Source organism: Gouania willdenowi, unplaced genomic scaffold, assembly GCF_900634775.1.
Source record: "Gouania willdenowi unplaced genomic scaffold, fGouWil2.1 scaffold_127_arrow_ctg1, whole genome shotgun sequence".
Taxonomy (NCBI): domain Eukaryota; kingdom Metazoa; phylum Chordata; class Actinopteri; order Blenniiformes; family Gobiesocidae; genus Gouania; species Gouania willdenowi.
This window is the reverse complement of record NW_021144875.1, coordinates 33,938-58,908: the sequence shown is the minus strand read 5'-3', so window position 1 is coordinate 58,908 and position 24,971 is coordinate 33,938. Positions and strand designations below refer to the sequence as shown.

Sequence of the window (24,971 nt, the reverse complement as noted above, 5' to 3'; positions counted from 1 at the left end):
TCTCAGACAACACAAACTTGTTGTGGAGGATGCAGATCTGCTGGTACGGGACCACCAGCTTTAGAAGAAATTGGTTCACCTGGACCGCCCTCACCACAGGAGCCCTAGTTAATTAGTTTTATATGTGTATGGTGTTTTCATAATTATTTATTATTTTTGTATTTATATTGTGTTTTAAATGCTTGTCCTATTTAGTGTGGTGTGTTAAAAGCCAGAAAGAAAAGTGGCTCATTAAGAGTGGTAAGCACCCCCAATAAAAAAAAAAAAATCTATTTTGATGGACTATGTTTGTTATTTGAAGTGGTGTTGATGTAAATCTCAGCAAACAGTGGAAGGTGAAAGAGAAAAGGCTTTGTAGGAATGGTCTCCAGTGTGTAGGTGAGTCTTAGACAGTGTGTGATTTTCAGATTTATGAAGGCTTGAAGACAAATAAAGCCTCAGTCCAACAGACTTGTTCTCCTGTTCAGTGGAAACATGCTGAGATGTTCCACACGTGAGCTGAGCTCCAAAGGCTGCTCCACACTCACTACACTGAGGCTCTGCAGGACATCACCCACTGTTACTGATGTTCACATGATGTTAGCAGAGCTTCCTGTGCTTTCCTCCAGCTGCTCCTCAGCATGTCTGAGTGTCTGTGTCTTCTCCACAGCAGCTTGGAGGGTGTGGATGGTTCCTCTGGAGCTGAGCCTGACTCCATCTTTACGGTGTGTACGTCTACAAAAACACTAAACTTGTGTCAGCCTGTGATCAAACCACTGTATACACACACACACACACACACACACACACACACACACACACACACACACACACACACACACACACACACACACACACACACAAACACACACAGATGATTGGAGCAGGCCTTCACTCATCACCTTTAATGTGTTTGTGTTCCAGCTGCTGGAGGACAACATCATCAGCTTTGTTAAGGCTGAACTCAAACACATGCAGAAGATTGTGGATGGAGATGATCCAGAGTGCTCAGAGAGTCAGATGGAGGGTGAAGAAGAGGAGCAGAGGAGGAGCAGGGAGGCCTTTCTGAACATCACACTGTATTTCCTGAAGAGGATGAAGCAGGAGGAGCTGGCTGAGCGTCTGCAGAGCAGTAAGAGCATGTGAACTTCTTCACTGTGAGGAACATCACATGAAGGACACAAAGCTGGCTTTTCTTTTTCAAAGCATGATTCAATCAGTCACATTTAATCTAAAGAACCATCCAGACTGAGAACATGACACACTTTGATCTCCAATGTTCAAACCTGCTCTGACTTCTCCATTCTAACAATAACTTTGTCTTCATTCAGGAACAAAAGCTCATCAATACCAACGTGAGCTGAAGTCCAAGCTGAAGAAGAAATTCCAGTGTGTGTCTGAGGGCGTGGCTAATGCAGGAAGTCCAACCCTCCTGAAGGAGATCTACACAGAGCTCTACATCACAGAGGGAGGGAGTGGAGAGGTCAACCAGGAACATGAGGTCATACAGATAGAAACAGCATCCAGGAGATCAGACACAGCAGAAAGAGCCATCACACTAGAAGAGCTCTTTAAAGCTCCTCCTGGAAGACCTCGACCAATCAGGACAGTGATGACAAAGGGCGTGGCTGGCATTGGGAAAACACTCTTAACACACAAGTTCACTGTGGACTGGGCTGAAGACAAAGCCCAGCAGGAGGTCCACTTCACATTCCCACTGACCTTCAGAGAGCTGAACGTGCTGAGGGGCAGGAGCTTCAGCTTGGTGGGACTTGTTGATCACTTCTTCTCTGGAAGCAAAGAAGCAGGAATCTGCAGCTTCCAGGACTTCCTGGTTTTGTTCATCTTGGATGGTCTGGATGAGTGTCGGCTCACTCTGGACTTCCTCAGCACTCAGACCCTGACTGATGTCTCAGAGACCACCTCAGTGGAGGTTCTGCTGATAAACCTCATCAGAGGAGAACTGCTTCCATCAGCCCTCCTCTGGATAACCACACGGCCTGCAGCAGCCAATCAGATCCCTCCTGAGTTTGTGGACATGGTGACTGAGGTCAGAGGGTTCACTGACCCTCAGAAGGAGGAGTACTTCAGGAGGAGGTCCACAGATGAGGAGCAGGTCAGCAGGATCATGTCCCACATCAGGACGTGTCGTAGCCTCCACATCATGTGCCACATCCCGCTCTTCTGCTGGATCACTGCTACAGTTCTGGAGGACATGTTGAAGAGCAGAGAGGAGGGAGAGCTGCCCAGGACTCTGACTCAGATCTACAGCCATTATGTGGTCCTTCAGAACAAAGTCAAGATGTTGAAGTTTGATGGAGGAGCTGCCACAGAGCCACACTGGAGTCCACAGAACAGGGAGATGATAGAATCTTTGGGAAAACTGGCTTTTGAGCAGCTGCAGAAAGGAAAGCTGATCTTCTATGAGAGTGACCTGACAGAGTGTGGCATGGACCTCAGAGCAGCCTCAGTGTGCTCAGGAGTGTTTACACAGGTCTTCAGAGAGGAGAGCAGCCTGTACCAGGACAAGGTGTTCACCTTCATCCACCTGAGCCTTCAGGAGTTTCTGGCTGCTCTTCACGTCCATCAGACCTTCATCAGCTCTAAAGTCAACCTGCTGGAGCATAAACCACAGAAGAACAAGAGCTTCAAGATGTTTACATTTCAAAAACCAACTCTGAACCTTCTCCATCAGAGCGCTGTGGATGAGGCCTTACGGAGTCCAAACGGACACTTGGACTTGTTCCTCCGCTTCCTGCTGGGTCTTTCACTGCCGACCAATCAGAGGCTCCTACAAGGACTGCTGACACAAACAGGAAGTGACTCACAGACCAATCAGAGAACAGTTAAATACATCAAGAAGAAGCTGAGTGAGAGTTTGTCCACAGAGAGAAGCATCAACCAGTTCCACTGTCTGAATGAAGTGAATGATCACTCTCTGCTGGAGCAGATCCAACAGTCCATGAGATCAGGAAGTCTCTCCACAGAGGAACTGTCTCCTGCTCAGTGGTCAGCTCTGGTCTTCATCTTACTGTCATCACAAGAACATCTGGATGTCTTTGACCTGAAGAGTTTCTCTCCTTCAGAGGAAGCTTTTCTGAAGCTGCTCCCAGTGATTAAAGCCTCCAAGAAAGCTGAGTATGTAACTTTAGAAGAACATGTCTTGACTTCACTCACAGACAAACATCTGTAAGATTTCTCTGATTCTTCATCAGGTTAGGTTCCTGTGGTCTCTCAGAGAGAAGCTGTGCAGCTCTGTCCTCAGTCCTCAGCTCTCAGTCCTCCAGTGTGAAACATCTGGACCTGAGTAACAATGATCTGCAGGATTCAGGAGTGAAGCTGCTGTGTGAAGGACTGAAGAGTCCTCACTGTAAACTGGACTATCTCAGGTCAGTGGGATCACATGTTCCATCAACATTGTCCTGTTCCTCGTCTCCTCACTTGTTTCCTGAGTTGTTTTTCTGAATCCAGTCTGTCAGGTTGTGCCATCACAGAGGTGGGCGGGGCTTCTCTGGCAGCAGCTTTGAGCTCCAACTCCTCCAGTGTGAGAGAGCTGGACCTGAGCTACAACCATCCAGGAGACTCAGCAGTGAAGCTGCTCTCTCAGAGACTGAACACTCTGAGGTGAGACACATCACAGCAGCTCATCACATGTTCACATCAATCCCCATCACATGTGTGACAGAGAGCTGTATCAGAGGAATGTGATGAAGGTGTGAGAGGTGGGACACTAAAGGAGGAGGACTGGGACAGGTTAGAGGGATGAAGGACAGAGATAAGAAGGTAGTGAGGTGTGAGGAGAGGCTGATGGAGAACTATGAGGAGCTGATGAAGGAATGACAGAGAAGATCAGAGGAGGTGGAACCAGTCAGTGAGGATTGTGTTCATACAAAAATATAAATATATCTTATGAAATTATATTTTAATTATTGCTCTGACACAAGTTATCAAGTCAAAAAATTAGGGATGAACCGAAATGTAAGTTATTGGCTGAAGCCTGAAATAAATGATTGCATTTCCAGCTCTGAATGTTACTAACCACTAAAATTAAAACATTGCAATTGTATAAATTATTCCCAATGTTTCAAATAATCAGTCAATTAAAGGTAGGGTAGGGGATTTTTTTCCAGATACACTTTTTAAGTTTTTGGTTGAAATTTTTTTAATGTTCTGACAGAAACTAATCTTATGTGCTCTGAAAAAGGAACAAAGAAAATCCATCATCTATAGCAGCTGTAAACCTGTAAAAACTTTGACCAATGAAAAAAGACCGTTCGGTTTTTTATTAACCAATCACTTCTCTCTGTCTCCCTGCTCGTTCTCCACCCCTCACGTCCACGAGCCCACACTCATAGCGCGTCATTGGTGACGGACTTAAAACAGAGTTTTAAGTCACGTTTTTTCAACATTCAGTATATAAGTTAGTTATACAGTTTAGTGTTTACTTACTGCTGAATGAGATGACGTAGTTTCTACACAATACAAACAATGAGCTTAGATCCACTTCTGCAGCAGCTGTGCTAATGCATGTGAGTGAGACGGAGCACAGAGGGGAGGGGGGTAAACTACATTCAAAATCATGCTAGCTTTCAAAAATCACCTACCCTGCCTTTAGAATATGAAAATATTTATTTAGCACTGACATTCCAACAATGCGTAATATAAAATAAAATAATACAATGTTTAACTTGACCCACTCATACAATTATTAAAACAGAAATATGTATGTTTTTAAAACGTTTTAAATTTATTTCAAACTGTAGACTTATGTTACAAATATCATTTTTTAACAATTGTTAGAGTTTTTGAGCTAACTCTGGTGTTCAGTACCTGAGATTTCATACAGAGAGACATAGTCAGAGGTTTTGCTGAATCAATCAATCAATTTATTAGAGATGAACAGAAAATGAATCAACAAGTCATAACAAGTCAATAGAAGAACAGACACTCATCTAAAACACAGCTGTGGTCCTCAGGGTCTGCTCACTCCCTGGGCCCCAAACATAGATTTATCAGTGTTTTTATACATTTAGAAATCAAATGATCAGCTCCTTGTAATTAGTTAAAGATGTCATTTACTGGTGATTTAAAGCAATACAAATTATGTTTAAGATTTAATGATTTATTCATTATTATTGATCATTAGATCAGATGTTCTGAAACTGTTTGTCCATATATTTTATGAATAGATTTATTGAGTATAAAGATATATAATTATAGTATTACACACAAAGAGAAACAATGAATAATAATCCATTCTAACATTTCCTCTATTCACACTGTTTAACAGTGTGACTATATAAAATTATGAATGAGACAAAATATTGAATTCAGACTATGTTTTATTATGTTATATTAATGTTATTTGGAAATTATAATATCAGGTTACTTAAAGTAAGCTTTTTAATTTATTTTAACGTAATTTTTCCTTTAATTTATTTCAAGCTATATTCCTATTTTGTTTACCATTGTTAGAGTGGGCCAAAAACTTTTATTTAACTTTATTACATTTATTTGGATTTACTGTTAGACTATGTTTTAATAGAAGAAAAAAGTTATAAGTAGAACAGAACAGAATACAAACATGATTTGTGTTTAAATTGAATAAACATAGTAAACTTGAAATAAGCCACTTATATTTATGCGTACAAACAATAACTGAATACATGCTCATCAAAATCAATCTTATAAAACATCACATGATTACAAAAGGTGTTGTAAGAATCATTCAATACATATTTTATAATTTCTTTATTACATACAACCACATAGTGTGGTGAGTCTATGATTGCTATGTAGTGTGTATGTATTTTATTTTAATATCACTTCTCTTTCCATGTGAATGTGAAAACCCACAGCAGGAACCTTAACTGATTGATTGATTGATTCTTATTTCTTAGTGAGGAAACATACATTCACGGTCCTGCTTGCCCACAGCGACCAGTCAGGAAATGACTTTCAGAAATTAATATCAATCTTTATAAAGTTTATATGGAAGCTTTTGAAGCACAAACGACAATAACACGTGATCACCCTCTAATATAAACTGTGCAGAAATAATCTATCAATATAATATAGAAACTTTTGTTGAATAAAAATCAATTGAAACACAGTGATATCGCTTACTCATTTAAATTACAATTATATGAATCTATATTAGTTAATTAGTGTTATTCTATCAGCTGTTCTATTTCCTAACTGAGCAGGTGATTTGTTTCAGATTATTTTTAATTCATATTTAAAGTAATTTATCATTGCCCTCTTTTGTAACTTATTATATTTATTAAAAATAAATAAATCCTAATTAAAAATAAATAAATCCTAATTAAAAATAAATAAATCATAATTAAAAATAGACTAAATCAAATACTTATCCAATGGTTTCTGTTCTCAGCTGGTGATGTCTGTATCCTGTGAACAAAAAACTACAACATTTATATACATTTCAAAGGTTGATTATGATTTTTTAAATATTTCAAGTTATAATTTCTATCTAATTCTATCCAAGTCTACATATTTATTTATCTATCTGAGGATATAAATACACATAAGGGTTTTTGTTGTGAGATTTTTAGAACATAAAGAGAGGAAAATGACAATATTTTACACAGTTGTAACATATTATTCAAACTAACAGAGATTATTAAAGAAGTGAATAAAAAAGTAAGAAAATAACCCAAAGAACTGAAAAGTAAATCAAATCATTAGAATAAAACAGAAATGTAACCAGGTGTTATGTTAATTTATGCCTCTACTAATATTTATATAGATTACAAGGGAACAGATTTGTGATTGTATTTATGTCTTTATTATCTCTCTAAAGAGTCCTAGTTAAATCTATAGACCACGTACCATGTACAGTTCAGCCCCCCCACCTTTGATTAGACGTTTTAGGTGGTGAGGTTGTTTTTATAACCTCAGGTGATCAGCCACTGTTCTGCATTCTGGGCCAGGGTCTATACAGTATATATGATTCCTCAATATATGAAATAATGTTATCCATGTCTGTTATTAAGATCATTTGTTCATTTACCTTTTAGCTAAAAAATATGACTTTTATTCAAGCTACAACTGTAAAGTGTTGGGGAGTGTTACAAAAAAAATAAAGTCAATCAACTCTATTCATCAAGAGAAAGAAAACAGTATGAAATCTGTAATTATGATATCCAAAAGTTATTCTAATTGTCATTTCAAAAATATCAACGTATGATCAACAAGAAAAAGTTTTTAGTAATTCCTTAAAAAGAAAGATCCTAACCCATCTTAAATTATAAATATTTAAAGAATTAAACAAAAACTGGTCTTTGTGTAAGTCTGTATGTATGTGTGTACAGTATGTGTGCAAACAGCTATCCTTCTATCACATGATCACTCACTCAAAGACACGCCCTGGTACATTTTTCACTCACAACACGTTTCTCTCAGTTATACATAAAGTGTCATCATCCATCAATCAATCACTCTATGACACGCCCACTAGCACACTCACACTCACAACACGTTTCTCCCATACATACATCCTTATTCATTCACCCACACATACGTGTGTGTGTGTGTGTGTGTGTGTGTGTGTGTGTGTGTGTGTGTGTGTGTGTGTGTGTGTGTGTGTGTGTGTGTGTGTGTGTGTGTGTGTGTGTGTGTGTGTGTGTGTGTGTGTGTGTGTGTGTGTGTGTGTGTGTGTGTGTGTTGTTTCCATAATATCTTATTTAATCAATGTTTATGTGTTGTAATTATTCTGTTGTGTAAGTGTTTATTTTCTAGGTCAAACAATGTTATTTTTCTATTCTTTCTGTATCAGTTGTGTTGTGTGTTATCTAATGTTCTTTCTACCAGTTCACTGCAGTTCACACAACATATAGTTTCATAATCATTCATTTCATTCATGTCAAAAAGAGGAGAAATTCATTTCTGGTTTATCTATTAAAGCTGTTTTAATTTAATATATGTTGATTTGGACATTTCTGATTTAAGATCAGAAAAACATTTGTTTGATGTGTGTTTTGTTTGTATGTTTATTATTATTAAATAATGTAATAATGTGAAAGTTGTGACTTTTTAGGACATTAGTGATTTTAAATGAAATATTCAAAATCAAACTAAAACATAAACATTGTTGTGGTTCATATTTTTTTCTTAGTCTTTATATATTTTAGGTTTAAAAATAAAATAATTACTGGTTTATGGAGGAGATGTTTTATGTGAAACGTTTCAAATCTAACTTTGAAACAAAGGCTGAACTTTTATAAAAAACTTTCTTAATCAAAATGGATTTTAGTTTATTTTCCTAATTTGATATTACAATTTAAGTTTTTTAGTTTGTTCAATAATTAGTATTTTTTTTAATCTTATTTCATTACTGTATGAATTTTTTAATTAAACATGAGAAAAATTACAGAATTATTAGCGTTATCTATAAAACCTTATGGGAATTGAACATATAGTTTTGATTTAATGATTTCTAAACTGATGTGTTTCATGTTAACATACACCAACATATTTTAGCAGCATCAGCATTATTTTTTTCTGTGACGTGTCCTTCAGTCTTTACTTGTTTTATCAGGAGGGAATGATTAGAACACTTTAGTTTAGTCTTTTCCCAGCAGCAGAGTTTTTTCAGAGTGTTTCCTTTTGAGGGAGAGTTCATTCTGTATTTGTCCATAGTATCCATAGCAACGGTCATCTACCAATCACTAACAGCCACTGGTAGATGACATGTCCCAGATCATTCTCATTTAGATTATCATTTTTCTTATTATTCTTATTTCATATTTATATTGATATTATTATTATTATTATTATTATTATTATTATTATTATTATTATTATTATTATTATTATTATTATTATTATTATTGTTATTATTATTATTGTTAATAATTTCATTTTTCTTACTCTTATTTTTATGTTTGTTATATTATTATTCATATTATTATTATTGTTGTATTTCTGTTTTGCAATAGGCTGATGTTTTGGTGCTTGAGTCTATAAGTTTTTATAATGTGTCTGTGTTTGGCTATTTTCAAAAAACAAAGTTGTCCTGATTTTTTATTTTATTTTAGCATTACCCAAGAGGTTTTTGGTAAATTGTCTTTAAAACAAAAGGGAATAAACACATTAGGAAGGACACGGGAAAACAATTAGGATTTTGTAACTTTTATTAGTGACCATTAACGATTATTTTTACTTCTTCTGAAAAAAAAAAAAAAGAAGAAAGCTCAGGAACCTAAAGAACAGAATAATGTTAAACACAAATAAAGGACACAAAAAACCCCAAACCATCCCATATCCTTGAACTAATTAACTTTAACAAAAGTTAACCTGGTGGGCCGGCCAAAAAGAAGAAAAAGATGCGGTACTGGGCCAACCCTATACAGGGCCGTAGAAGCCAGTACCACATCCAAACTAAGAAAGAAAACCCCATCTACTCCTGAAAACCAACTGAAAACGAAAACAGGACAGCCGGTCCCATCAGAAACAAACAAAACATACCTAAACCCCCAAAAAGAGAAGCGCAGGTGGAGGAGCAGGAACAGACCTCCGCCCAGCTCCGCGTCTGCAAGTGAATGAGAGAGAGAGCACTCCAGGCCCAGCCTATTTATAGGCGGAGCCGTAGGCTTTTCAAGCGCCTGAAAAATAAATCCCCAAATTGGAAAACAGTAACAAAAATAAAGAAGAGGTAATTTAATCACAACAAAAACTACCTTATAACCAAGAAATAAAAAGAACAATGTCTTAAAGTCATAAATGTATAATATAACACAAAGAAACTTGCAAATACCTAACACCCCCACCCAGTGACACTGAATAAGTATGAACTGTGGTCTCCACACACAAAGGCCACATTCAACTCATTCAGAGCCATAGCGTTAGAGCCTATAAACGCGATAGGGCGTCGGCGATGACATTATCACACCCACGAATGTGCGTGATCACAAGATTAAACTGTTGTAATCGCAAAGACCAATTCATCAGCCTGCGGTTCTTGTTACGCATCCTATCAAGAAAAACCAGCGGATTGTGGTCGGTGTAAATGACCACAGGCACACTAGAACAACCGACATACACCTCGAAATGTTCTAAGGCCATGATTAAAGCCAGCGCTTCTTTCTCAATGGTGGAATACCACCGCTGGTGTCGATTCAGCTTTTTCGAAAAAAACGACACGGGATGTTCGACACCTTCACCGTCATCTTGCAGGAGTACGGCCCCCACGCCCGAATCACAGGCGTCCACAGCAACCTTAAAGGGTCTTTCAAAAGAAGGAGCCGCAAGTACGGGTGCGTTTTTCAGGATTGACTCGGTAAGGATGCTGTTTAATGGGCTTAGCATCCCCCACATCGATATCGTGGTAGAGCACGTGCGTCTTAGAGGGAACATCCCCAAACAGTGAATCATATGATTTAATTAATTCAACCAGACCACGATGCTCCGACTCAGATAGATGGGAAAGCAACATTGGCAAATTCTGCAACACTACTGAGTTAGCAAACCGTCCCTCAGTCAGCGCCACAGACAAACCATCCTCCTCCGGAGGTGCTGAAACAGATGCCTCCTGTCCACCTGTCACCAAGCTCACCCGCGCTTCAGCACTTTCAGCACCACCTGTAACGGACAGCTCCGCACGTTCCACAACCTCACCGACCGCAGACACAACTGGCTCGCCATGCTCAAAATACGGTTTCAACATATTAACATGGCACAGCCGCGTCGAACGGCGACGGTCCGGCGTGATAATTAAATAGTCCCTTTCACCTACTTTGTTTTTAATAAGGTACGGACCAGCATATCGTGCCTGTAAACTAGAGCCAGGGATTGGAAGTAACACCAATACTTTTTCTCCCGGTTTAAATTCTCGCATTTTAGCCCGTCTGTCAAACAAAGACTTCATACGTGCCTGTGCAACCTTGAGATTTTCCCTGGCTATCTCACATGCACGGCGCAGTCTATGTCTAAACCGACAGACATAATCCAACAGGTTGGTCTCTGCTTCCGCCCTCACCCACTTTTCTTTCAGCAGTTTTAAAGGGCCCCGAACATTGTGTGCAAAAACCAGCTCTGCTGGACTAAAACCCAGGGACTCCTGGACCACCTCCTGTATGGCAAACATTTGCAAATGCACCCCCTCATCCCAGTCATTCTCAAACTCCAGACAGTAAGTGCGAAGCATTGTTTTAAGCGTCTGATGGAAACGTTCTAACGCCCCTTGACTTTCGGGGTGAAATGCGCTTGAGTGGTAGTGCTGGATATTAAGTTGCTTTAGGACCTGGGCGAATATTTTTGACATAAAATTCGAGCCCTGGTCAGACTGTACCACCCGCGGTAACCCGAACAAGGAAAAAAACTTAACCAATGCTTTCACAACAACTGGAGTGGTGATTTTACGCACAGGGAAAACCTCCGGAAACCGTGTGGCCGCGCACATAACAGTAACTAGGAATTTATTCCCAGACTTAGTTCGAGGTAGCGGACCCACACAGTCAACCAGAACACATTCAAATGGCTCACCCACAGCTGGGATTGGATACAGGGGGGCGGGAGGAATGATCTGATTAGGTTTACCAGAGACTTGGCACCAATGACAGACCCTACAATGACGTACGACGTCACTTTTCAACCCGGGCCAAAAGAAGTGGCGCAAAATGCGATCATATGTTTTTTTAACGCCCAGATGGCCAGCGAGCAGATTGTCATGGGCCATTTTCAATATTTCAGTCCGATAGGGAGTTGGAACCACAATCTGCGTAATCACGCTCCACTCTTCAGCTGGAGAGACACCAAGCGGTGTCCATTTACGCATCAACATACCCTCATTCAAAAAGTAGCCTGTAGACATTGATTCCCTCAAGTCGTCAGACACAACGACTTCAAACAGACGTGCTAAACTTTCGTCTGCTTTTTGATCGCTGATCAACTGCTGCCTGGACAGCGACAGCTTACTCACGTCAGGGCCACCACTTTCACACTCCCCAGTGCTCCGTGTAGGTACTATAGGCTCTGCGTCACAAACCTTGTCAGTTTTAAAGTCATGCATAAAACTCTCACTCAAATCAATGTCCTCTTTATCCTGCGCCCGCTCACGTTTCGCAGCTGCCCGTGTAACGGCACAAGATGTGAAAACGCGCGGATAATTCCGTGCCAGCTCATCAGGACCTTTGGACCTAACAGGAACAGGTGTAACCTCAGGTGTAACCAACACTCTGCCTCCCGCTAAATCGTTCCCCATAATAACAGAGACTCCCTGTATCGGGAAATCCGGACGCACGCCCACCACAGCGTATCCAGACCATAAGTCTGACTGAAGCATGATCTTATGTAAGGGAACACCAATATCCTGCATACTGAAACCACGTACAGGCACCTCAATACCAACAGCAGTACTTTTATCTAAAGGCAACACACCCTCCAAAATAAAAGACTGTGAGGCTGCAGTATCCCGCAGGATTTTTACCGGAGTTTTACACTCACCGGACAGCGACACAAACCCGTCCATGACAAACGGTTTGAAGTCTGCGTATTTAGAGTTTCTTTCACACGGAAGTGACATACCAACCTCATACTCAGTTTTAATCAGAGCCACTGGTCTGGTATTTTTCTTTTTTAGCACAGGACAACCCGAAATGACATGTCCTTTCTTTTTACAATAAAAACAGTACACATCATCCTTTGTCCTGGCCTCGGGTGCATCAGATTTAACGTCTGCACTAGACACCGAGCTAAGGACAGGTTCCATCTGTCCACTCACATTTTTACTGTCTTTGCCATTATTAATACCTCGATCAGATTTAAAAAATGAAAAAGGGCGCTCTGAGAATACAGACTTGTGCGTCAACACATATTCCTCCGCCAACACAGCAGCCTTAACCACGTCAGTAACTTTATTTTCATTTAAGTATGTGGTGACTTTATCTGGGAGACAGTTTTTTAAATCCTCCATTAATATTAGCTGCTTTAGCTGGTCAAAATCAGTGACATTTTGGGATGAACACCATCTATCAAACAGCACTTCTTTTTCTCTGACGAAATCTACGTAGCACTGATTATATTGTTTTTTTAGTCGTCTAAACTTCTGACGATAAGCTTCAGGGACCAGCTCATATGCATGCAGAACCGCAGCCTTAACTTTATCAAAATCAAGGCTATCAGTAGCCGACAATGACGCATAAGCCTCCTGCGCTTTTCCAACTAGTGAACACTGCAACAACACCGTCCACGCTTCCCTGGGCCATCTGAGAGACATTGCCACCCTCTCAAAAAGAGTAAAATATTTGTCCACATCTTTCTCATTAAATTGTGGAACAAGACGAATATTCTTACTCACATCAAACGCACGTTCCCTTTGTGGCTGCTGCTGCTGCAGCACCGCCAACTCCAGCTCACGCAGACGAATTTGGGCCTCCTGCTCAACTTTCACTTTCTCCAGCGATAATCGTTGGAGTTCCACTTCCAACTCTTTTAACCGTACCGAGTCCTCACTAGAGGACAAACGAGGACCCTCTGCTGGGAGTGATGAAGCAGGTAAAACTCCTCTCTCTACAAGTTCCTCAAGCAGTTCGGATTTAACCATACTCTTCCTACCCTGCTTAGAAACAGCCACTCTATAATAATCAGCCAGCATAATTAAATGCTCTCTCGTACATTTGTGAACCACCTCTACACTGGGCGCTTTCACAAACTCCTCCAGATTAAACACGAGAGACATAATTACACCAATGCGCAGCAACAACACCTGTTATTGCACAAAACTCCAGACTAAACTCCTCAAAAAGTCTCGGATAACCTCTCACTCACTCACAATAACCCAAAAATATTATCCAAAAACGAAGTCCAAACAAACATACCCCTTAATCAAAAAGTTACCTGCAACAAATAACCCAAAAAACGAAGGGCAACAAAAACTAAAGGCAACAAAAGGGCAACAAATGACTACGTGCTAGATTTTTGGTTTGAACGAGCCCCCATAATATGTTTCACCCCGAAAAGGGAATAAACACATTAGGAAGGACACGGGAAAACAATTAGGATTTTGTAACTTTTATTAGTGACCATTAACGATTATTTTTACTTCTCCTGAAAAAAAAAAAAAAAGAAGAAAGCTCAGGAACCTAAAGAACAGAATAATGTTAAACACAAATAAAGGACACAAAAAACCCCAAACCATCCCATATCCTTGAACTAATTAACTTTAACAAAAGTTAACCTGGTGGGCCGGCCAAAAAGAAGAAAAAGATGCGGTACTGGGCCAACCCTATACAGGGCCGTAGAAGCCAGTACCACATCCAAACTAAGAAAGAAAAAACCCAATCTACTCCTGAAAACCAACTGAAAACGAAAACAGGACAGCCGGTCCCATCAGAAACAAACAAAACATACCTAAACCCCCAAAAAGAGAAGCGCAGGTGGAGGAGCAGGAACAGACCTCCGCCCAGCTCCGCGTCTGCAAGTGAATGAGAGAGAGAGCACTCCAGGCCCAGCCTATTTATAGGCGGAGCCGTAGGCTTTTCACGCGCCTGAAAAATAAACCCCCAAATTGGAAAACAGTAACAAAAATAAAGAAGAGGTAATTTAATCACAACAAAAACTACCTTATAACCAAGAAATAAAAAGAACAATGTCTTAAAGTCATAAATGTATAATATAACACAAAGAAACTTGCAAATACCTAACAGTCGTCATATTTGGTGGCTTTGGAGATCAACCTTTTTATTTATTTTTTTATTGACTTATTTAAGTATTTGTTTTACCCATGTGGGGTCAGCCTGGAACTAAAACGGGGTTTAAATGTCTCGTAATTGGTTAAAAAGTAGGTAAAAACTGATTAAAATTCTATTTTTAAGTTTTTGGAATTACTGTTTTTCAAATACACAATACAAATACAATAAATCTCAAATAACTGTATCTTATACTTTAACTTTCTGAAATATATAAATTTAGTTCAAATAAAATACAAAAAAATAAAGTTTATATCAGAATACTAGTAAAGTTTCCAGGTGAAAAAAAGTGTACATATTAAAAGTTACAGGAGGGGCCCAACAAGATGGTTTGTACCCAGGGCCCAAAATGTGGTGCTACGCCCCTGGTGCACACTCACAGCCAGGGTCTGTATCGCACAGACATCATCAGTTCTCAGATGAATATATGCACTATTAGCTAAACTTCACAATAACACTATAACAATGCAATAGATTAGATCAGCTGACATGAACCTGAGTCACTGCACCATCTATGTTTATGTCACGTGACTCCAAAATCCTTTTATGCACACCACAAGGAAATAATCTGACTATTTAAACGTTATTTAACAACTCTCCACATCCATTACACACAGAACACACAATCATAATAACACACTCCATCTCCATCACCACCACCTTGTAAAAATACTGTAGTGTGACGTTAAACTGTATGAATAGATATGAAAGTGTACGGTGGCACCATGCTCTTACTTTGAGCTGCAGGGAGGGTTGCCATGGTTACAGGTGTCCAGATGTGGAGGTGTGCTCTGGGGGCGTGGAGATAAAGTCTCTCATGAGGAGATGAATGTCCAGGGAGTTCAGAATCTGTGTGTGGGTGTGCATCAGAGAAAGGTGTGTGAGTCTTTTCTGGGTCATGATGCTGCGTACCCATGTCTTCAAAAGTCAACGTGAACCTGTGTTGATTAGTCCTAAAAATAATTACATTCAAATACAAAATACACGTAATAGCCTACGTGTGTCAAAATCATCCCCTAAATATTCATAAGGAATTTATAAATTGTGCTAAATATTTTTCATAGACTACATTTAAACACCTACATTCTCACCAATAGGGGGAGCTGCAGCACCACCAGCAGCCCTACTTCCTGTGGCCCTGCTGAATATTCAGTTACTGTTGATCAACCTGATTTATGATGGTATTAATGTTTGTAAACACAGACAGATTAGATGTGATCAATACGTTAGATCACATGATCACATGAGTTCTGATTGGATTTCAGCCTAGGTGACCAAATAGTGTATATATACATATATATAATAGTGTATAGTTAAGATCAGAGGAGGTGGAACCAATCAGTGAGGATGAAGAGAGGAACACTTTGAAGGAGATGAAGAAGGTGAAGCTGTTGAAGACAAACCAGTAGAAACATGGAGAGCTTGATGGAGATGGCATCAGGTTTCTGAGCAGCACTTTGGACTCTTTAGGTGTGTAAATCACTGCCTGTGTTTGCTCCTGCAGGGCGGACCATGGAGGAGAGCAGAGGATCAAAGCTGGTGTGAGGAAGTGTAAGTGTGTGTGTGTGTTCATTCAAAGTGTCCTCATGAAGCTCTGAGTGAATTTTTATTTTTTTATTTATTTAGTTTATTTCCGACATGGTTACATTCACTTTTTTTTTTTTTTACATTTTTTTTTTTTTTTTGTACATGCCGAAAAAGGAGACGAGAGAAGCAGTTTGCTTATCTGGGTCCCGTCCCCTGTTTCACCATCGCAAATTTACATGGGTTTACATGTCTCTCTGGTCAAACATTCTTGAGTTGTTCTGAACAGTCCTTTTTTGTGTATTCTCATCTGTAGTCAGTGTTGTCTTTTTTTAAATTTTTTTATTCCTCCTCCTCTCTATCGTTGTTCGTGTTGGCCTCGTTCCCTGCCAGACGTTGTTAGCATTCCTCCAGTTCAAGAATAGTTCCTCTTTCGACGGTGTTTGGAAGTTTTGACGGTGTTTGGAAGTTTTTTTTTTTCCCTTTTCATCCATAATGTCACCACTCGGGAATGTCTCTTTTGGACACACAAGTTTGCAGCTTGTTTTGTCTCTATATGAAGGTTAATCCAGCTGTTGTTAGTTCTATTGGCAGTGTTGTATTTTCCACTGTTAGATTTAACTTGTATAAACACATTATTATATCTTAGTTCATAAGCAAGGTAGTAATTTCATTGTACAGGAAAACGTGTTTCTAACTACACATATGACAATAAACACTTTGAATTTAAATTTAATGTAATCCTTAATCACCGCACCACCTAGCAATTGAAATGAATAAATGACAGACCTTTTTTACTCTTGGTTTCCACATTTAATTCAGTCTCCGTAAAATAATCACAGTCTGAGTTTTGTTTCCAGTGTTTATATAGATCTGGGTTCATATCCAGGATTACCATCAGTAGTGTTGTTGTTTAGGTGGATCCTTCGTATTTTCCCAAGTCTTCCATCGTTTTGATGAGGATTGGTTTTCCGTTCTCTTCTCCCAGTGGTGTGATGTAAATCCTGCAGTTTCTTGTCCACGTCCTCACAATTTTTCCTCCTTTTTTTATTTGGCGTGCCTTCCATGCAATGCTTGCATTTTGTTTCGTCAGGTTTTCATTGATGTACACCTTCGTTCCCTTGAGTTTATTTCCTTGCTTCAGTAGTTCTCCCTTGAATTTTATATTCGTGAAGGTTATTTTTACAGCTCTGTTATCATTTTTCTTTTGCAGGAGATGGCAGGAGTTGATGTTGTCAGGGTTCAGGACAATGTCCTTTGACTCCAGGTAGTCAATGACCTGTTGTTCAATCGATTTTGTTTCTTCGTGACTCGCGTAGCTCCTGGGTTTTATCTTTAGGCCTGTGATGACATCTTTCTCTCTTTCCTTTTGTTCCAGCTGTTCAACCCTGGCGTTCAACAATTTTATCTCTTCAGCATTTCTTTCATTCTTTTCTTTCAGTACCTTTGCTTCTCTTTGTAGCTTTTCCAGTGAGTTTTCCTGCGTCTTTTCCAACGACTTTATCTCGGCAGATAGGTTTCGTAGACCCTCGCGTATCATTTCCTTGACCTCTTCCAAACCCGAATTGGGTTCTGAAGGGCCTCCCTGCGGTTTTTTCACCATTTTCCTTCAGTCTTGGGCCCAATTTTTCAGGCTGTTCAGCTGTAGCCAGCTGTAGCCAGCTGTAGCCAAGGTCGTGTTATCGGAGCGAATGAAAAACACGTCTGCTCTCTCCAAAGACCAGAGACAGTTTGAATGAACATGTCAGTGATACAGAGAGAATGAAGCATCACATGATCAACTGTTGTTTCTTTGTGTCTCATCAGATTTCTGTTACATTCACCTCGACACAAACTCCATCAACAGAAACCTCAGACTGTCTGACAACAACAGGATGGTGACATGTGTGGAGGAGGAGGAGGAGCTTTATCCTGATCATCAGGACAGATTTGATTACTATCAGGTTCTGTGTAGTACTGGTCTGACTGGTCGCTGTTACTGGGAGGTTGAGTGGAATGGAGAAGTTAATATAGCAGTGAGTTACAGAGGAATCAGAAGAAAAGGAAACATTTATGATTGTAAGTTTGGATTTAATAATCAGTCCTGGAGTCTGGAATGTTTCAGTGGTTTTTACTACTTCATTCACAATAACATAAACACACCTACCTCCTGTCCCTGTGGTTCCTCTGGTAGAGTAGGAGTGTATGTGGACTGTCCTGATGGACGTCTGTCCTTCTATGAAGTCTCCTCTGACTCTCTGACACTCATCCACACCGTCTGTACCTCCTTCACTGACACTCTGTATCCTGGGTTTGGGTTTTGGTTTGGTTCCTCAGTGTCTCTGAGTCCTCTGTGAGACAGACAGACAGACACAGATAGACAGACAGACAGATAGACAGACAGACAGAGAGACAGACACACACAGCTACACAGACAGACACATAGACTGACAGACACATAGACTGACAGACAGACAAACAGACAGACCGACAGACAAACACAGACAACACAGACAGACAGACAGACACACAGACAAACACAGACAACACAGACAGACAGACACATAGACTAACAGACACAGAGACAGACAGACAGACAGACACAGCTACAACGACAGACAGTCAGACACACCGACAGACAGACAGACAGACAGACAGGCAGGCAGGCAGGCAGGCAGGCAGGCAGACAGACAGACAGACACACCCACAGACATACAGACACTTAGACAGACACATGGACAGACAGACAGACAAACACACAGAGAAAGACAGACATTCAAACACAGCTACACAGACAGACAGACACACCGACAGACAGACAGACAGACAGACACACAGACAAACACAGACAACACAGACAGACAGACAGACACACAGACAAACACAGACAACACAGACAGACAGACACATAGACTAACAGACACAGAGACAGACAGACACAGCTACAACGACAGACAGTCAGACACACCGACAGACACAGACAGACAGACAGACAGACAGACAGACAGGCAGGCAGGCAGGCAGGCAGGCAGACAGACAGACAGACACACCCACAGACATACAGACACTTAGACAGACACATGGACAGACAGACAGACAAACACACAGAGAAAGACAGACATTCAAACACAGCTACACAGACAGACAGACACACCGACAGACAGACAGCTACACAGACAGACATGCAGACAGACAGACAGACAAACAGTCAGACACATAGACTGACAGACACAGAGACACACAGGCAGACAGACAGACAGACAGAAGACAGACAGACACAGCTACACACACAGGCAGACAGACAGACAGACAGAAGACAGACAGACACAGCTACACACACAGACAGACAAACAGACAGACAGACACACACAGACAGACAGACATACACTTAGACAGACAAACACACGCACACACACAGAGACAGACAAACACAGACAGACAAACACAGCTACACAGACAGACACGCACACCGACAGACAGACAGACAGCCACACAGACAGAGAGACAGGCAGACAGACAGACACACAGAGACAGACAGACACTTAGACAAACAAACAGACACGCAGACAGATAAACAGGCAGACAGACAGACAGACACACACACACACAGAGTCACCGACAGACAGGCAGTCACACTAACTGACAGACACAGACAGACAGACAGACACACACAGCTACACAGACAGACAGGCAGGCAGGCAGACAGACAGACGGACAGACAGACACAGCTACACTGACAGACAGACACACACACACAGAGACAGACAGACAGACAAACACAGCGACACAGACAGACAGACACACACAGCTACACAGACAGACAGACAGACACACCGACAGACAGACAGACAGGCACTTAGACAAACAAACACACAGACAGACAAACAGGCAGACACACACAGACACGGACAGACAGACACACACACACACACACAGACACCGACAGACAGACACACACAGCTACACACACACACACACACACACACACACACACACACACACACACACACTCTGACAGACAAACACTCACAGCTACACACACACACACACACACACTGACAGACAAAAAGACAGACAGACAGAAAGGCAGGCAGACACACACACAGAAATACAGACAGACAGGCAGACAGACAGACAGACACACACACAGCTACACAGACAGACACACAGCCAAAACAGACAGACACACAAACAGAGAGACAGACAGACATGTCTATGAGTCCTCTGTGAGACTGACAGACTAGATGGCTGATTTTCTGTTTGGTTTTGGGCGGGGTCATTATGTAACTTTTTGCTCATCTTGGGGTCAATAATACATGTAAATTTGATGTGAATCAACTGAAAAATAGCCAAGATACAGCATTTAGAATGTGAAGGAATTTCTAGTGACATTATAGGCCCCTCCCACTGATCACAGCCTGTTTTTTCTTCATCACCCATCTTATAACATTCATCCAACACTATTTTGAAGTCAACATGATATATTGTCTTTCTGCTAGAGCTGTTAGCGTCAGACGCTACTAAAAGTGGAACCCTCTGAGAACACAAAGCATGAGGTCACATCTGTCTCATGTTCTTCTTCTCCACAAAAGTGAAACTAGTCCTAATTCACAAGTTTTATTATGAATGATGATAAATGTGTACAGAATAAAGCAGATGATGTTAGTCCATCACCTGAGGATTATAGAGGGGATACATTTTCTATCAGGCACAGTGAGACAGGCTGAAATCATTTGTATCTCCTGATAACATGTTCTGGTCCACAGTCCTGTATCACCATGTGTCTGTGTTGAGAATGTCTGAATAAATGCTATGAAGTTATGATGATCAACAGAGGCTGAATAAAAAAAATACACCAATATCTAAAGATCAGATCTCCTGTGTAAAGGAAAGTGAGTTACATCAACAACTACTGTTGGCAGTGCTGCAGTAAGTTCATCAGAACATCATTGAGTGAAAAAGGTGGATCTGAGTCTGACAGTGTGTTCAAATGTTCACAGTGGTGTTGATTTTACTGTATCACAAGTTGGACACATTGATCTAAAAACTGAATTACAGCGTGTTTGAGTCTAGAACCCAGAGAGTATTTAGCTAACGTTTAGTTAGCAGGCTGGTCGCCTAGCAACTTTACACTATCATAGAAAAAGGAGAATATATGACATTGTCAAGCAGAGCTATGAATACTATTAACTTTAACAACACGTAATTTACAGAATTATTATTATAATAATTGTGTGTATTTAGCTCAAACTGTCTTTTTAGTGTTAATCTTACTGTCTGAATTATATCAGTTTTGTCTCTGTTTACGTACATGGTTTTGTTGTTAGATTTAGATTAAGATGAAATTGAATGTTCTGAAAATAAAATTTAATTATTGTATGTTGAAAAAGAAACCATGAATAATCATCCATCTTCTTGACAATCAAAGCATGATTGCAACAATCCACATTTAGTTTTATAATAAGCTAAACATAGAATTGTAGCTCCGCCCTTCATGCGCGCTCCCACAGCAGGGGATACAGATTCTGTTGGGGGTCACTGCTTTGGTACGACAAAGTCCAAAATGCTTGACCATCACATGATTCATGTAAACTCAGTTTGATCTGGAAGTTAGTGGTGGGCAATTTGAATCCATTGACATATCTGGGATTTTTGGTAGTTTGTCGTCAGTAACTGCATTGATTGACAATATTTTTACTGTACACCATCATATGTATGTGTATATATAATATATGTTTATGTAGTTCCATAAACAGTTTTTTTCCGGAATGTAAATTTGTATTCATGAAAAAAATGTTAAAAAGTATGTTTATTTGTATTGTATACAGTATGTATTGCTTTGAATTTTCTTTAAATAAGGGGTCATTAAAAAACATCACATCCAGACAGGACACACACAGCATCATTGGTCCTCACCATGCAGCATCATTGGTCCTCACCATGCAGCATCATTGGTCCTCATCATGCAGCATCATTGGTCCTCACCGTGCAGCACCATTGGTCCTCACCGTGCAGCATCACAGCAGTAGTAGTGTGAAATTATTACATAGAATAGGTGTGATTACTAATATAATTCATATACAATGTTCAGTATGATATCTAATACACATTTGAAACACACCATGTCATGTTTTCATGACTCATCATGGTCTGTTGATGCTCCATCAAATGAAACCAGTCCTGTGACATCACTGCTCCCTGTGCTCCTACAGTAGGTCACTTACACTCTAACAAAATTACATGATTAGTATAATAACTTGTATAATACAGTAATAGCCTATAATACTTATAGTACACTCTAAGAAATGATTCATGGGGTTAGTTAGTTGAGCTTAAAATCAAGAGATTTTTCAACATAAAAGAATACATTTGTTACATGGACTTATTATAACAAGTTCATAACTTATTTTAATAAGTTGGTCCAGCTGAAAATATGGGGTTAGTTAGTTGAGCTTAAAATCAGGAGTTTTTTCAACATAAATGTGTTACATGGACTTATAACAAGTTGATGACTTATTTTAATAAGTTGGTCCAGCTGAAAATATAGAAAAACTGTCAACTTAAATATGTATACATTTTCAACAAAACGTTTGCATGACCAAAGGGCAAACCCAAAATCAGTTCCACCTTCTTCATTGTCTGAGCTGAATCACAACCGGCAACTGGCAGATGATAAATAACTGAAAAATATAAATTTAAATAAATACTTCCCCACCCCCCTCCACCCCCTCACCTTGGTGTAACACTGCCCTCTCTTTTTTACATCCTCCCTTTAATAAAGTATTTCTTACCCTTCCCTAGGGAGGGCTGGTGATGGTCACAATTATGCAATGAAATAAATACATTTATTTAATTGCAATAAGAAAATATGCATTGCTGTTAAAGATTGCACTTCTTGTAGTGTTAACCTTCGACAGCATGTGCAGACAAAAAAAAAATAAATAAATAAATAAATAAACGTAAAATAAGTAAGACAAAATGTTTTTGTAAATGTCTAAGGGCTGAATTTATGTAAGACTTTCCAATCATGCTTTAAGTAGAGATGTTCTCTTTCATAAGTCTTAAAGAGGTGAGGTTCTATTCTGAGGTTTCTTTTGAGGACCTTTGAGCAACCGACCGACCACATTAAACATCCTTTATTTCAAAACAAAAGCACAGGTCATGTGCATAGTAATATGAGCTTTTATTTTGAAGGAAAAAAAACAGGATGTTCTTTCCTAGTGGCAGATTGAGCTGATTTTTATCGTGCAATCACATACATAGAGGAGCCAATGCTTCAGGATTTACACCGTCAGGTGAGATTAATGTGGGTAATGTTCAGAATCAGAATCAGAATCAACTTTATTGGCCAGGGGTGAATGAATACACACGAGGAATTTCTTTTGGTGACCTGTGCTCTCTCAGGTAGTATAACATTAAAATAATAACAATCAACTAGAATAAGGAAAATAAATAAAATAGAGAAAAATAAAAAGAAAAAAGAAGTATAAACATAAATATAAGAGTAGTTAGACTAATATGTGCAAACTAAATAAAAATAACAAGATAATAATAATAATAATAATAATAATAATAATAATAATAATAATAATGAAATAAATAAGAATACAATAATAATAATAATAATAATAAGATAATAGTGCAGTAGTGCATTGATGAGTAGTGCAAATAGGTGAACATTTAAATGAAAAAATTATGTCCATGAACATTTACAGTGACAGGTTGTTCCAGGGTTGATATGTTTAGTTCCAGGTTATTCACAGTAACAGAAACAGGTCTGACACTCTTTGACTGTTTAGAGTTGATCACAGTGACAGCCTGAGGGAAGAAACTGTTTTTATGGCGGGAAGTTTTGACGTACAGTGATCTGTAGCGTCTGCCAGAGGGAAGGAGTTTAAACAGATTGTGTGCAGGGTGGGAGGAGTCTGTAGTGATGCTGCCTGCCCATTTCCTGACCCTGGACAGGTATAAGTCTTGGATGGAGGGCAGATCAACACCAATGATCTTTTCTGCAGTCCTGACTATCCTTTGTAGTCTGTGTCTGTCTAGTTTGGTTGTAGATCCAAACCAGACAGTGATGGAGGGGCACAGAACAGACTGAATGATGGAGGTGTAGAACATTATCAGCAGCTCCTGGGGCAGGTTGAACTTCCTCAGCTGTCGCAGAAAGTACATCCTCTGCTGTGCCTTTTTCCTGGTTGTGTCTATGTGGGAGGACCACTTCAGGTCCTGTGAGATTGTGGATCCCAGGAACCTGAAGGAGTCCACGGTAGCCACTTTTCTATTCAGAATGGTAAGGGGGGTGAGTGGGGGGGGATTTCTCCTGAAGTCCACTGTCATCTCCACAGTCTTGAGTGGGTTCAGCTCCAGATGGTTCTGACTGCACCAGAGAGCCAGCTGTTCCATCTGAAGGCAGACTCGTCCCCATCCCTGATGAGACCGATGATGGTGGTGTCGTCTGCAAACTTCAGGAGTTTCACAGAGGGGTCCCCTGAGGTGCAGTCATTGGTGTAGAGGGAGAATAGCAGTGGGGAGAGAACACACCCCTGAGGGGCGCCAGTGCTGAGTGACCGGGTGCTGGATGTGATGCTTCCCAGCCTTACTTGCTGCTTCCTGTCAGTCAGGAAGTTGGTGATCCACTGACAGGTGGAGGCTGGCACTGTGAGCTGGGTGAGTTTCTGGTGAAGGATGTCCGGGATGATGGTGTTAAACGCAGAGCTGAAATCCACAAACAGGATCCTAGCGTAGGTCCCTGGGGAGTCGAGGTGATGCAGGATGTAG

General features: G+C 40.1%; 1 protein-coding gene across 1 annotated transcript; it reads left to right on the top strand.

The window, feature by feature from the left end:
* Positions 1-885: 885 nt before the first annotated feature.
* LOC114458558 (protein NLRC3-like) lies at positions 886-18,665 on the top strand (the record flags this gene model as incomplete). The annotated part of the gene is made up of 6 exons (XM_028440976.1): positions 886-1,117; positions 1,320-3,117; positions 3,195-3,368; positions 3,451-3,603; positions 16,192-16,238; positions 18,018-18,665. Coding segments are annotated over 6 exons (2,934 nt in total), but the record flags the coding sequence as incomplete, so codon positions are not given.
* Positions 18,666-24,971: the final 6,306 nt, after the last annotated feature.